We start from the raw sequence: 15377 nt of genomic DNA on the forward strand, positions 1-15377 counted from the left end.
CAGGGCTTTGGTGAGGCCATATCTTGAATATCGTGTAGTGTTTTGGTCTCCTAATCTGAGGAAGGACATTCTTGCTATTGAGGGAGTGCAGCGAAGATTCACCAGACTGATTCCCGAGATGGTGGGACTGACATATGATGAAAGACTGGATCGATTAGGCTTATATTCACTGGAATTTAGAAGAATGAGAGGCGATCTCATAGAAACATATAAAATTCTGACGGGATTGGACAGGTTAGATGCAGGAAGAATGTTCCCGAATGTTCCCGATGTTGGGGAAGTCCAGAACCAGGGGTCACAGTCTAAGGATAAGGAGTAAGCCATTTAGGACCAAGATGAGGAGAAACTTCTTCACTCAGAAAATTGTGAACCTGTGGAATTCTCTACCACAGAGAGTTGTTGAGGCCAGTTCGTTAGGTATATTCAAGAGGGAGTTAGATGTGGCCCTTACGGCTAAAGGGATCAAGGGGTATGGAGAGAAAGCAGGAATGGGGTACTGAAGTTGCATGATCAGCCATGATCATATTGAATGGTGGTGCAGGCTCGAAGGGCCGAATGGCCTGCTCCTGCACCTATTTTCTATGTTTCTATGTTTCTGTGTTTGCCGCACGCTCCTTCTGCTGCCTGCGCTTGGTTCCTGCACGCTCTCAGCAACGAGACTCGAGGTGCTCAGCGCTCTCCCAGATGCTCTTCCTCCACTTAGGGTGGTCTTTGGCAAGGGATTCCCAGATGTCACTTAGCCATACAGCAGGGCGGGTATCACTACAGCCCTGTAGACCATAAGCTTGGTGCTGGGTTTGAGGTCCTGGTCTTCAAACACTCTCTTCCTCAGGTGACCGAAGGCTGCGCTGACGCACTGAAGGCGGTGATGGACCTCGACCAGGCCAACATCCCCAGCATCGAAGCACTAACCACCTTTGACCAGCTCCGGTGGGCAGGGCCACATCGTCTGCATGCCCGACACAAGACTCCCTAAGTAAGTGCTCTTCTCGGAACTCCTTCACGGGCAAACGAGCCCAAGGTGGGCAGAGGAAACGTTACAGGGGACCACCCTCAAAGCCTCCCTGATAAAGTGCAACATCCCCACCGACACCTGGGAGTCCCTGGGCCCAAAGACCAGTCCGCCCTAAGTGGAGGGAGTGCATCCGGGAGGGGCGCTGAGCGCCTCGAGTCTCGTCGCCGAGAGCGTGCAGAAACCAAGCGCAGGCAGCGGAAGGAGCGTGCGGCAAACCAGTCCCACCCACCCCTTCCCTCAACCACTGTCTGTCCCACCCTGTGACAGGGACTGTGGCTCCCGTATTGGGCTGTTCAGCCACCGAAGGACTCATGTTAAGAGTGGAAGCAAGTCTTCCTCGACTCCGAGGGACTGCCGATAATGATGATGATGATGGTGAGAGTAGCCAAGGCCATGCCAGCTCCCGTTGCAATCCATTGGTCGTCCATTTAAGATGGAGATGAGAAGGAACTTCTTCTCTCAAGAGGGTTGTGAATCTTTGGGCACTCTCTGCCCCAGAGAGCTATGGAGGCTGGGTCATTGAATATATTTAAGGTGGAGATAGACAGATTGTTGAGCGATAAGGGAGTGAAGGGTTATGGGGAGCGGGCGGGGAAGTGGAGCTGAGTCCATGATCAGATCAGCCGTGATCTTATTGAATGGCGGAGCGGGCTCGAGGGGCCGAATGGCCGACTCCTGCTCCTATTTCGTCTGTTCTTATTGGGGGTGTGGCACTGCACGTTGATGCTGCTTAGCCTGAGTCAGAACATAAGTAAGAGTGTAGGAATTAGGAGCAGGAGGAGGCCATTCGGCCCCTCGAGCCTGCTCCGCCATTCAATCAGGTCATGGCTGATCTTCGACCTTAACTCCACTTTCCCAGCATGATAACCATATCCCTTGGTTCCCTTTGATATCCAAAAATCTATCAGTATCGGTCTTCAATGGCTGAGCCTCCAAAGCTTCACCGAGTCTCGAGCGCAAAAGAATAAAGTCCACATGGATGGTCTCGAGTGTTGTTGGAGCTGCAACTCATCCAGGCAAGTGGAGCGTGTTCCATCACACTCCTGACTTGTGTCTTGTAGATGGTGGAAAGGCTTTGGGGAGTCATGAGGTGAGACACTCGCCACAGAATACCCAGCCTCTGACCCACTCTTGTTACCACAATATTTATGTGGCTGGTCCATAGCCTAAACATTTTAGCCAGGCCTTTCAAGAATTAAGTTAGGAAACACTTCTATACCCAAAGGGCGGTAGAAGTTTGGAACTCTCTTCCGCAAACGGCAATCGATGTTGAATCAATTGTTAATTTTACAACGACAGCCAGTATTCATAGAGCACCTTTAACAGAGTGAAACGTCCCAGGGTGCTTCACAGGAGTATTACGAGATAAAAAATTTGACACCGAGCCGCATAAGGAGAAATTAGGGCAGGTGACCAAAAGCTGGGTCACAGAGGTGGGTTTTAAGGAGCGTCTTGAAGGAGGAGAGAGAGGCGGAGAGGTTTAGGGAGGGAGTTCCAGAGCTTGGGGCCCAGGCAACAGAAGGCACGGCCACCGATGGTGGAGCGATTATAATCAGGGATGGTCAGGAGGGCAGAATTAGAGGAGCGCAGACATCTCTGGGGGTTGTGGGACTGGAGGGGGTTACAGAGATAGGGAGGGGTGTCGGGGCTGGAGGGGGTTACAGAGATAGGGAGGGGTGTCGGGGCTGGAGGAGGTTACAGAGATAGGGAGTGGTGTAGGGGCTGGAGGAGGTTACAGAGATAGGGAGGGGTGTAGGGGCTGGAGGGGGTTACAGAGATAGGGAGGGGTGTAGGGGCTGGAGGAGGTTACAGAGATAGGGAGGGGTGTAGGGGCTGGAGGGGGTTACAGAGATAGGGAGGGGTGTAGGGGCTGGAGGGGGTTACAGAGATAGGGAGGGGTGTAGGGGCTGGAGGAGATTATAGAGATAGGGAGGGGTGTAGGGGCTGGAGGAGATTACAGAGATAGGGAGGGGGCGAGGCCATGGAGGGGTGATGGGTGAGCGGGACTCGGTGCGAGTTAGGGCACGGGGGCAGTGAGCACAGGGGGTGATGGGTGAGCGGGACTGGGTGCGAGTTAGGACACGGGGCAGCGAGCACAGGGGGTGATGGGTGAGCGGGACTCGGTGCGAGTTAGGACACGGGGCAGCGAGCACAGGGGGTGATGGGTGAGCGGGACTCGGTGCGAGTTAGGACACGGGGTCAGTGAGCACAGGGGGTGATGGGTGAGCGGGACTCGGTGCGAGTTAGGACACGGGGTCAGTGAGCACAGGGGGTGATGGGTGAGCGGGACTCGGTGTGAGTTAGGACACGGGGCAGCGAGCACAGGGGGTGATGGGTGAGCGGGACTCGGTGCGAGTTAGGACACGGGGTCAGCGAGCACAGGGGGTGATGGGTGAGCGGGACTGGGTGAGAGTTAGAACACGGGGCAGCGAGCACAGGGGGTGATGGGTGAGCGGGACTCGGTGTGAGTTAGGACACGGGGCAGCGAGCACAGGGGGTGATGGGTGAGCGGGACAGGGTGCGAGTTAGAACACGGGGCAGCGAGCACAGGGGGTGATGGGTGAGTGGGACTGGGTGCGAGTTAGGACACGGGGTCAGCGAGCACAGGGGGTGATGGGTGAGCGGGACAGGGTGCGAGTTAGGGCACGGGGGCAGCCGAGTTTTGGATGAGCTGAAGTGTGTGTAGGGTAGAACGTGGGAGGCCAACCAGGAGCGCGTTGGAATAGTCAAGTCTGGAGGTAACAGTAGCACGGATGAGGGCTTCGGCAGCGGATGAGCTGAGGCATGGGCGGAGACGGGCGATGTCACGGAGGTGGAAATAGGCGGTCCTGGTTATGCTGCGGATATGTGGCTGGAAGCTCATTTCAGGGTCAAACACGACACCAAGGTTGCGAACAGGAAATCGGGAGACTGATAAAAGATTTTTGTTAACCAAAGGTATTGAGGGATGTGGGACAAAGGCGGGTGGATGGAGTTATGTCGCAGATCAGCCGTGATCTCAGTGAATGGCGGAACGGGCTTATTGAGGGATGTGGGACAAAGGCGGGTGGGATGGAGTTATGTCGCAGATCAGCCGTGATCTCAGTGAATGGCGGAACGGGCTCAAGGGGCTGAATGGCCCTGCTCCTGTGCTATACTATTCTATGTTCCCAAGCCTCGGATCGTAGAGGTGCATTGGTGGGATCAGGATCCTTCCTCCTTTATTCCCCTTCCACTCCTTCCCCTCATTTACCTCTTTTCACTTCCCTTCCTTCTCTCACCTCCTTTTCCCCATTCCCTCCCTTTTTCTCTTTCCTCCCTCGTTACCCCTTTCTTTCCCTCTCTCATCTCTTTTTTCCTTTTTCATTATTCCCTCATTCATTTTTTTCTTTCCCTCCCTCATTTCCCCCTCTTTCCCTCCCTCCCCTCTTTCTCTTTCCTTCCCTCATTCCCCTTTCACTCTCCTTTCTCCCCTCATCCCCCCTCTTTCTTTCCCTCCCCACTTTCTTCCCTCCCTCATTCCTCCTCTTTTTCTCTTGCCCTTCCCTCTTTCTCATTCCCTCCCTCCCTTCTCTCTTTCCCTCCCTCCTCTCTTTCTCTTTCCCTCCATCCCTCCTCTTTCCCTCCCTCCTCTTTTTCTTTCCCTCCCTCCTTTCTCTTTCCCTCCCTCCCTCCTCCCTTTCCCTCCCTCCTCTCTTTCTCTTTCCCTCCTCTTTTTCTCTTTCCCTCCCTCCCTCCTCTCTTTCTCGTTCCCTCCCTCCTCTCTTTCCCTCCCTCCCTCCTCTCTTTCTCTTTCCCTCTCTCCCTCCTCTCTTTCTCTTTCCCTCCCTACTTTCTCTTTCTCATTCCCTCCCTCCTCTCTTTCCCTCCCTCCCTCCTCTCTTTCTCTCCCTCCCTCCTCTCTTTCTCTTTCCCTCTCTCCCTCCTCTCTTTCTCTTTCCCTCCCTCCCTCCTCTCTTTCTCGTTCCCTCCCTCCTCTCTTTCTCTGTCGCTCTCCCTCCTCTCTTTCCCTCCCTCCCTCCTCTCTTTCTCTTTCCCTCCCTCCTTTCTCTCTCCCTCCCTCCCTCCTCTCTTTCTCTTTCCCTCTCTCCCTCCTCTCTTTCTCTTTCCCTCTATTCCCCTTTCACCCTCCTTTTTCCTTTATTCCCTCATTCCCCCTCTCTTTCCCTCCCTCCTACCTTTCTCTCTCCCTCCCTCCCTCCCTCCCCACTGTCTTTCCCTTCCTCCTTCCCCTTTCACTCTCCCCCTTTTTCCTTTATTCCCTCATTCTCTCTCCTTTCTTCCCTCCCCCACTCCAAAATGGCGCCGCCAACCGCTCCCGCGCGAGCTGCTGCCGTCCCGCGCCCGCCGGCCCGGCCCCGCCCACAGCCGCCCGGCCCCGCAGCCCCCATTGGCTGCCGCCCGGCCCCGCAACCACGCTCCCCGCGCCCCCATTGGCTGCCGCGGGCGCCCCGCGTGGGCCACGTGGGGTCCCCTCCCTGTTTGCTCGCTTCAAATTCAAGATTTTGAGCGGGAAAGCAAAAAAGCAAACCGTCACCTGGGGTTGGGGGGGTGGATTGAGAGAGAAGACAAGATGGCTGGAGTGGGTGAGGGAATGAAGGAGAGAAAACACTAAACTGAGGGGGCAAACAATGAGTTTGAAGCCATTAACAACCCTGACCGGTTTCTATTCCCAAAAAGCCAAATAATTCCCGTCAACTGGGAGCTCCCCCGGCGCAAAAGGTGGCCGTCACGGCCCCTTTGACCCCGAATTAGCCCATTTGTCACCCAATTCGGCCCCCATTCCCGCCGCGGCCAACAAATGCGATTCAAATTGCCGCTAGCTTCACGCTAAAGGCCACCTGAACCGTTTGGAGAACTGGCACCTTCAATTTTTCTCCAAAATCGAGGTGTAATTTGACATTGTTGTAAAAGTTGACGTCTTGTAAAAGTGCCGTGAAGCACCTTGGGACGTTGCGCTATCTAAATAAAAGTTATTATTATTGGGGGGGGGGGGGGGGGAACAAAACCCAAATTCCTCTCTTCATATTTGCGAGGGTGTTTTTTTTCTTCTTTAAAGGGATTGAGCGGCAAAGCAGTGGCGTTGGTCGCCATTGGCCATTTATGCGGTCAACAACATGGAGGCAAATACCCAGACTGCCCTCCCCCCCCCCCCCAGGCCAACAATGTCGCCCTCCCCACTGTCCCAAACCCTGCCTATCGTTGCCCGCCCGCAATTGGAGGGATTCTCACACGGCCTGTCAACACTTGTACTAACTCTTACCTTTGTTTTCCACCCTACCCCAACAGGAAATGCGGAAAGCACCCTGAATCTCGCGACCAAAGTGCAGCAGGGTAAGGCCGTCACCACAGAATCAGAGAAGCTTACAGCACGGAAGGAGGCCATTCGGCCCATCGTGTCCCCGCCGGCCGACAAAGAACCATCCCGGCCTAATCCCCACTTTCCCGCTCTGGGTTCCGTAGCCCTCTGGGTTACGGCATTTCGAGCGCGCGTCCCAATGTGGTGAGGGTTTCTGCCTCGACCGCCCTTTCGGGCAGCGAGTTCCGTCCCCAGAGCCCCACCGCCCTCTGGGTGAAGATATTTCCCCTCAACTCCCCTCTAAACCTCCCACCGATGACCTTAGAGGTGAATCACGAGAGGTCGGGTTTGTATTTGCCGCCCCTTGACATCACCTGACTTGAACGACAGCGAGTCCGCTCGCTATAAATCTGTGTTGGGTTTCTGCTGGCGAATGGAGAAAATTGCAAAATGCTGCGGTACAGAGGGACCTGGGGGGGTCCTTGTGCATGAAACAAGAAAAGTTAGCGTGAAGGTACAGCAAGTGATCAGGAAGGCCAATGGGACGTTGGCCTTTATTGCAAAGGGGATGGAGTATAAAAGCAGGGAAGTCTTGCTACAGTTATACAGGGTATTGGTGAGGCCACACCTGGAGTACTGCGTGCAGTTTTGGTCTCTGTATTTAAGGAGGGATATATTTGCATTGGAGGCAGTTCAGAGAAGGTTCATTAGGTTGATTCCGGAGATGATCACTACTTTTAAGAGATGGATGGATTCGACCAGGCCAACATCCCCAGCATCGAAGCACTGACCACACTCGACCAGCTCCGCTGGGCAGGGCCACATTGTCCGCATGTCCCCCAGACACGAGACTCCCAAAGCCAAGCGCTCGACTCGGAACTCCTTCACGGGCAAGCGAGCCAAAGGTGGACAGAGGAAACGTTACAAGGGACCACCCTCAAAGCCTCCCTGATAAAGTGCAACATCCCCACCGACACCTGGGAGTCCCTGGGCACAAAGACCAGTCCCGCCCTAAGTGGAGGAAGTGCATCCGGGAGGGCGCTGAGCACCTCGAGTCTCGTCGCCGAGAGCGTGCAGAAACCAAGCGCAGGCAGTGGAAGGAGCGTGCGGCAAACCAGTCCCACCCTCCCCTTCCCTCAACCACTGTCTGTCCCACCTGTGACAGGGACTGTGGTTCCCCGTATTGGACTGTTCAGTCACCTAAGGACTCATGCTAAGAGTGGAAGCAAGTCTTCCTCGATCCCGAGGGACTGCCTATCATGATGTTGGATGGGCACTTGAAATGCCGTCACCTGCAGGGTTACGGACCTAGAGCTGGTCATTGGGATTAGACTGGGTGACCTTTTGTTGGACGGAGCAGATATAATGGTAAGTACTGCAGGGAATCGAATACGGCCAGGGGGATCTCCTGGTCTAGTGTCGATCGCCTGGATGGGTCGGAGAGGAATTTTCCCAGATTTTTTCTCCCTAAATTGGCCTGGGTTTTTATCTGTTTTTTTGCCTCTCCCAGGAGATCACGTGGCTCCGGTTGGGATGGAGTGTAGAATGTTTCAGTGCAAGGGGTGTCGCAGTTGTTTGGGGCGGACTGGTTGGGCTGAGCTGGGTGCTCTTTGCCTTTCCGTCATTGTTCATCGGTTTGTATGTAACCTTCAGGGCTGCTGACCGAGGGCCGTGCGGCTCTTTGTCGGCCGGGGCGGACACGACGGGCCGGAATGGCCTCCTGCGCTGTAAATTTCTATGTTTCTATGAGGGGGTTGACTTATGAAGAAAGGTTGAGGAGGTTGGGCCTCTACTCATTGGAGTTCAGAAGAATGAGAGGTGATCTTATCGAAACGTATCAGATTATGAGGGGGCTGGACAAGGTGGATGCAGAGAGGATGTTTCCACTGAGGGGGGAGACTAGAACTAGGGGGCATAGTCTTTAAATAAGGGGCCGCCCATTTAAAACTGAGATGAGGAGGAATTTCTTCTCTCAGAGGGTTGTAAATCTGTGGAATTCGCTGCCTCAGAGAGCTGTGGAAGCCGGGACATTGAGAGATAGACAGATTTTTGAACGCTAAGGGAGTGAAGGGTTATGGGGAGCGGGCGGGGAAGTGGAGCTGGGTCCATGATCGGATCAGCCATGGTCGTATTAAATGGCGGAGCAGGCTCGAGGGGCCGAATGGCCGACTCCTGCTCCTATTTCTTGTGTTCTTATGATTAATAGCAAACAAATTTTGTGCTTTTAGGCAAGAACATGGAGCCCCGGATTGAAGATATTGTGAAAAAAATCAAATCCTTAATTGAAGGTAATAGAATGCTAAGTGATAAGGTTCCAGGCAACTCCTGTTAACCCCACAGTGGGCAGGAAGACCTTGGCCCCCGAGATTTACTGGGGCTTGTTTTGTGAGCGGGGGCGGAGAGGAATTTCGGAAGTCCAGGTTGCCCCACACGCCTGTGCAGTTTTAACTACACGGCGCACGTCTTTTTTTAGCTCACTGCTTCCCCTGGATTAGGAGCAGGAGTCGGCCATTCGGCCCCTCGAGTCCGCTCCACCATTCAATGAGACCACGGCCGATCTTCCACCTCAACTCCACCTTCCCGCCCGATCCCTCGATTCCCTTAATACCCAAAAACCTACCGATCTCAGCCTTGAATATACTCACTGACTGATGTCGAAATCTCGACCCCCGATAAACATAGAAACATAGAAAATAGGTGCAGGAGTAGGCCATTCGACCCTTCGAGCCTGCACCGCCATTCAATGAGTTCATGGCTGAACATGAAACTTCAGTACCCCATTCTTGCTTTCTCGCCATACCCCTTGATCCCCCTAGTAGTTTAGACTACATCTAACTTCTTTTTGAATATATTTAGTGAATTGGCCTCAACAACTTTCTGTGGTAGACAATTCCACAGGTTCACCACTCTCTGGATGAAGAAGTTTCTCCTCATCTCGGTCCTAAATGGCTTACCCCTTATCCTTAGACTGTGACCCCTGGTTCTGGACTTCCCCAACATTGGGAACATTCTTTCTGCATCTAACCTGTCTAAACTCGTCAGAATTTTAAACGTTTCTATGAGATCCCCTCTCATTTTTCTGAACTCCAGTGAATACAAGCCCAGTTGATCCAGTCTTTCTTGATATGTCAGTCCGCCATCCCGGGAATCAGTCTGGTGAACCTTCGCTGCACTCCCTCAATAGCAAGAATGTCCTTCCTCAAGTTAGGAGACCAAAACTGTACACAATACTCCAGGTGTGGACTCACCAAGGACCTATACAACTGTAGTAACACCTCCCTGCTCCTGTACTCAAATCCCCTCGCTATGAAGGCCAACATGCCATTTGCTTTCTTAACCGCCTGCTGTACCTGCATGCCAACCTTCAATGACTGATGTACCATGACACCCAGGTCTCGTTGCATCTCCCCTTTATCTAATCTGTCACCATTCAGATAATAGTCTGTCTCTCTGTTTTTACCACCAAAGTGGATACTTCATCTGCCATACATTTGCCCACTCACCTAACCTATCCAAGTCACTCTGCGGCCTCATAGCATCCTCCTCGCAGCTCACACTGCCACCCAACTTAGTGTCATCCGCAAATTTGGAGATACTACATTTAATCCCCTCATCTAAATCATTAATGTACAGTGTAAACAGCTGGGGCCCCAGCACAGAACCTTGCGGTGCCCCACTGGTCACTGCCTGCCATTCTGAAAAGTACCCATTTACTCCTACTCTTTGCTTCCTGTCTGTCAACCAGTTCTCAATCCACGTCAGCACACTACCCCCAATCCCATGTGCTTCAACTTTGCACATTAATCTCTTGTGTGGGACCTTGTCGAAAGCCTTCTGAAAGTCCAAATACACCACATCAACTGGTTCCCCCTTGTCCACTCTACTGGAAACATCCTCAAAAAATTCCAGAAGATTTGTCAAGCATGATTTCCCTTTCACAAATCCATGCTGACTTGGACCTATCATGTCACCTCTTTCCAAATGCAATTCTATGGCATCCTTAATAATTGATTCCATCATTTTACCCACTACCGATGTCAGGCTGACCGGTCTATAATTCCCTGTTTTCTCTCTCCCTCCTTTTTTTAAAAGTGGGGTTACATTGGCTACCCTCCACTCCATAGGAACTGATCCAGAGTCTTTGGAATGTTGGAAAATGACTGTCAATGCATCCGCTATTTCCAAGGCCACCTCCTTATGTACTCTGGGATGCAGTCCATCAGGCCCTGGGGATTTATCGGCCTTCAATCCCATCAATTTCCCCAACACAATTTCCCGACTAATAAGGATTTCCCTCAGTTCCTCCTTCTTACTACACCCTCTGACCCCTTTTATATCCAGAAGGTTATTTGTGTCCTCCTTAGTGAATACCGAACCAAAGTACTTGTTCAATTGGTCTGCCATTTCTTTGTTCCCAGTTATGACTTCCCCTGATTCTGACTGCAGGGGACCTACGTTTGTCTTTACTAACCTTTTTCTCTTTACATATCTATAGAAGCTTTTGCAGTCCGTCTTAATGTTCCCTGCAAGCTTCTTCTCGTACTCCATTTTCCCTGCCCTAATCAAACCCTTTGTCCTCCTCTGCTGAGATCTAAATTTCTCCCAGTCCCCGGGTTCGCTGCTATTTCTGGCCAATTTGTATGCCACTTCCTTGGCTTTAATACTATCCCTGATTTCCCTTGATAGCCACGGTTGAGCCACCTTCCCTTTTTTATTTTTACACCAGACAGGGATGTACAATTGTTGTAGTTCATCCATGCGGTCTCTAAATGTCTGCCATTGCCCATCCACAGTCAACCCCTTAAGTATCATTCGCCAATCTATCCTAGCCAATTCACGCCTCATACCTTCAAAGTTACCCTTCTTTAAGTTCTGGACCATGGTCTCTGAATTAACTGTTTCATTCTCCATCCTAATGTAGAATTCCACCATAGTATGGTCACTCTTCCCCTCGCACAACGAGATTGCTAATTAGTCCTCTCTCATTACACAACACCCAGTCTAAGATGGCCTCCCCCCTAGTTGGTTTCCCGACATATTGGTCTCGAAAACCATCCCTTATGCACTCCAGGAGATCCTCTTCCACCGTATTGTTTCCAGTTTGGTCAGCCCAATCTTATGCATATTAAAGTCACCCATGATAACTGCCGAACCTTTATTGCATGCCCCCCTAATTTCCTGTATGATGCCCTCCCCAACATCACTACTACTGTTCGGAGGTCTGTACACAACTTCCACTAGCGTTTTCTGCCACTTGGTATTCCATAGCTCGAACCATACCGATTCCACATCATCCAAGCTAATGTCTTTCCTTACAATTGCATTAATTTCCTCTTTAACCAGCAACACCACCCCTTTCTGTTTATCCTTCCTAAATGTTGAATATCCCTGGATGTTGAGTTTCCAGCCTTGGTCATCCTGGAGCCATGTCTCCGTGATGCCAACCACATCGTATCCGTTAACTGCTATCTGCGCAGTTAATTCGTCCACCTTATTCCGAATACTCCTCGCATTGAGGCACAGTGCCTTCAGACTTGCCTTTTTAACGCACTTAGACCCTTTAGAATTTTGCTGCAAAGTGGCCCTTTTTGTTTATTGCCTTGGGTTTCTCTGCCCTCCACTTTTACTCATCTCCTTTCTGTCTTTTGCTTCTGTCTCAATTTTGTTTCCCTCTGTCTCCCTGCATTGGTTCCCATCCCCCTGCCATATTAGTTTAACTCCTCACCAACAGCACTAGCAAACACTCCTCCAGCTCCGGCGGAAGTTTCTTTAATTTACTTGCCAGCAAGGGAAAGGTCACACTCAGTCAATGGCTAAGTGAACACCTCCGCAATGGTACAGTTTCACGAGATATTTATACAGTAAAACCCAAGTTATGGCCTCTCCCTGTGTATTGGCTCTGTCTCGCAGTCAGTGAATACAGATAAAGAGTTAATTACTACATCCTTGTCCTGACATGGTATCCAGATATTTCCTTTTGTCATGGTTATTAGTTGGCCACCCGGCCATTACTCGATGAGAGTGTGGTAATGAGCTATTACCTGCCTTGCATTGTGTCAGGATTGTCCAGTTTCCTGGTCAGTTATCTTTTTGCATCAAATGGATGAGGTCTCTACAAGAGATAATGGCTGGTGGTTTGAGTACTTCGAAAAGGGTGGGGTGGAGTGGAACTGGTGTCGTATAGACAATAGGAGAGCACCATGGGGGGGGTACTTGTCTCAGCAGGACTTGTCTCCTAGCTGTCTGGTGGCCATCAGCCATTTCAAGCCAGGTTTAGCTGTTTATGCAAGCTGACTGCTTTATGCAGAAATTCCTGGAAGGACCAGGACTCCATTTTGTTATATATTGCAAAGGGCACAAAAATACCGCGTGGTATCAGCTTAGATAAAAATACATTTCCACACTGAGCCTCCACAGCCCTCTGGGGCAGATAATTCCAAAGATTCACCACCCTCCGAGTGAAGAAATTCCTCCTCATCTCAGCCCTAAATGGCCGACCCCTTATCCTGAGACTGTGTGACCCCTGGTTCTAGACTCCCCAGCCCCGGGGGGAAACAGCGAGGGAGGCTTCCCGGTGTCCTGGGGCCAATATTTATCCCTCAACCAACATCACTAAAAACAGACGATCTGGTCACTATCACATGGCTGTTTGTGGGAGCTTGCTGTGCGCAAAATGGCTGCCGCGTTTCCGACAATACAGCAGGTTTTTTTTTAAAGTACTTCGTTGGCCGTAAGGCGCTTTGAGACGTCCGGTGGTCGTGAAAGGCGCTACAGAAACGCAATCTCTTTCTTCTCTTTCACTGTCACGTGTCGATGTATTTCAGAGAAAAGGGTGAACGACTCAGAAGTGCAGAATTTGCAAGCCCAGCGAGGCATAATGGAAAAGGAACTTGATGAGTGTACGTATGAATTCTCCCTCGAGACCCGCACAGATTTCCAGCGCGTCGGCAAGAAAGCACACTGGCTAGTCATCATCAGAGGCGGTCCCTCGAGCGAGGATGACTTGCTTCCACGAGTTCACAGATGTTTCAATGAAGGACCCGATGTTCCAGTCCTGAACTCCGATTGAAGGGTGGAACGTTCCTGTGGGTGGATTTGTTTAACGTGGGGTGACCGTTGCACACCAGCCACCGCACGGGGCTCGACAGAGCGAGGTCTTGGTCCAGGGGCAAGGGTTAACCAGGACGACTGGAGACCAGCTCTGCTGCACGGACCCAGTGCGCCCACATATCGCACACAGTGTGGGCCGGGCCCCGTGCTGCCCCCGGGCCCTCGGCTCTCCGGGGCCCCCCGTTCCCTCATTCGCCGCACCTCCGCCCCCGATCTCTCGCCGCACCTCCGCACCAAACATTCGCCGCTCCTCCGCCACAAATCTTCGCCGCCCCTCCGCCCCGATCTCTCGCCGCTCCTCCGCCACAAATCTTCGCCGCCCCGATCTCTCGCCGCTCCTCCGCCGCAAACCCTCGCCGAACCTCCGCCACGAGCGGCCACCGAATCTCAACCACGACCCCTCATCGCTCCTCCGCCTCGATCACTCGCCACACCTCCGCCACGGCGCTGCTGTCTATGAGCTTCCTTTTAAACACGGCTTATCATCTCAGTCTCTCCGCGGTCGGGCCGCACAAAAAATTGAATCTAATCCACTGCCTCCTCCGCCCAGGCAGCCTCCCGGAGTCACGGGTGACTTGCTTCCACACTAAAACGAGTTCGAAGGCGACCGATGCCAGGTCCCGAACTTCATTTGAAAGGGGTGGAAGAATGCGCGTGAATCCTTTTAACGTGGGGTGGCCGTTGCACACCAGCCACCTCACGGGCTTGACGGAGCAAGGTCTTGGTCCAGTGGCAAGGGGGGGTCCGAGACGATTGAAGACCAGCTCTGCTGCATGAGCCTAACACACACACACACATGCACATGCTCCCACTGACCCCCTCTCTCCCTCCCTCAGGCCCTCTCTCCCTGGTTTTCAGACAGTGTAGGCAAGCACGTTGATCTTGCATCCTTTAAACGTTCCTCTAGTGTGCTTCTTACGTCCTCCCCGCGTCCTCCCAGTGACGTCCCAGAGACCTCAACATATTTCTCAAGAACGTGCAGTGAGAATGCGCCAATTGTCAATCCTTCACTGGCAACTGTGGCACATTCTGCCGACGTCACCAACAAACGCTCTCGACAAGCTGGCTGCCAACCGAGAAGTCATCATGTGACCCTGCCACATCGATCCTTTATTACTGACATCAGTAGTTGCATTACCACAGCAGCCCACTCGGCGGAGCAGTCGTCGACTCGGGAGCGCTCGATCACACACGAGTCGCTGCCAGGTCGTAGGCTGCTGGGCTAACGTGGACAGAATGTGGTACAGACCACACACGGAAAGATAGTCATTTCTGGGAAATGCAACCACATGGCAGTAATCTGTCCGGTGAGTCAGGTGATAGTTATCACCCTGGGGCTCAGCTTTTGTGGTTTAGATTGTTGAATCGTTGCCAGACACTCCCAGGTATTCGATATTCTCCATCTATTTTGTGTCACATTTGTTTGGTGCAACTCATCATACAATGGTTACTGCACAGAAGCAGGCCATTCGGCCCCTTCAGGCCCGTGCCGGCTCTCTGCAAGATCACCTCAGCCAGTCCCACTCCCCCGCCCTTTCTCCCTAGCCCTGCAAATCTTATTTCTTTCAGGTACTTATCCAATTCCCTTTCGAAAGCCACGATTGAGTCAGCCTCCACCACCCTCTCAGGCAGCGCGTTCCAGATCCCAACCACTCGTTGCGTGGAAATGTTTTTCCTCGTATCGCCTTTCTGCCGATCTCCTTAAATCTGTGTCCCCTGGTTCTCCACCCTTCCGCCAATGGGAACAGGTTCCCTCTATCTTACTCTGTCCAGACATAGAAACATAAGAAACATAGAAAATAGGTGCAGGAGTAGGCCATTCGGCCCTTCGAGCCTGCACCGCCATTCAATATGATCATGGCTGATCATGCAACTTCAGTACTCCATTCCTGCTTTATCCCTACACCCCTCCCTATCTCTGTAACCCTCTCCAGCCCCTACACCCCTCCCAATCTCTGTAACCCTCTCCAGCCC

The 15377-nt window shown here is 52.3% G+C and overlaps 1 protein-coding gene across 1 annotated transcript in view; it reads left to right on the forward strand.

Moving 5' to 3' along the window:
• The first annotated feature begins 5473 nt into the window (after nucleotides 1-5473).
• The window catches only part of LOC139240586 (synaptonemal complex central element protein 1-like), a 49998-nt gene continuing 40094 nt past the window's right edge, over nucleotides 5474-15377 (forward strand). The window contains exons 1-4 of the mRNA XM_070869131.1: nucleotides 5474-5580; nucleotides 6284-6328; nucleotides 8522-8581; nucleotides 13118-13192. Coding sequence (XP_070725232.1) covers nucleotides 5568-5580; nucleotides 6284-6328; nucleotides 8522-8581; nucleotides 13118-13192 — 193 coding nt within the window. The 5' untranslated portion in view covers nucleotides 5474-5567. The remainder of the gene's footprint in view (nucleotides 5581-6283; nucleotides 6329-8521; nucleotides 8582-13117; nucleotides 13193-15377) is intronic.

This window comes from Pristiophorus japonicus, chromosome 32 (genome assembly GCF_044704955.1).
Source record: "Pristiophorus japonicus isolate sPriJap1 chromosome 32, sPriJap1.hap1, whole genome shotgun sequence".
Taxonomy (NCBI): domain Eukaryota; kingdom Metazoa; phylum Chordata; class Chondrichthyes; family Pristiophoridae; genus Pristiophorus; species Pristiophorus japonicus.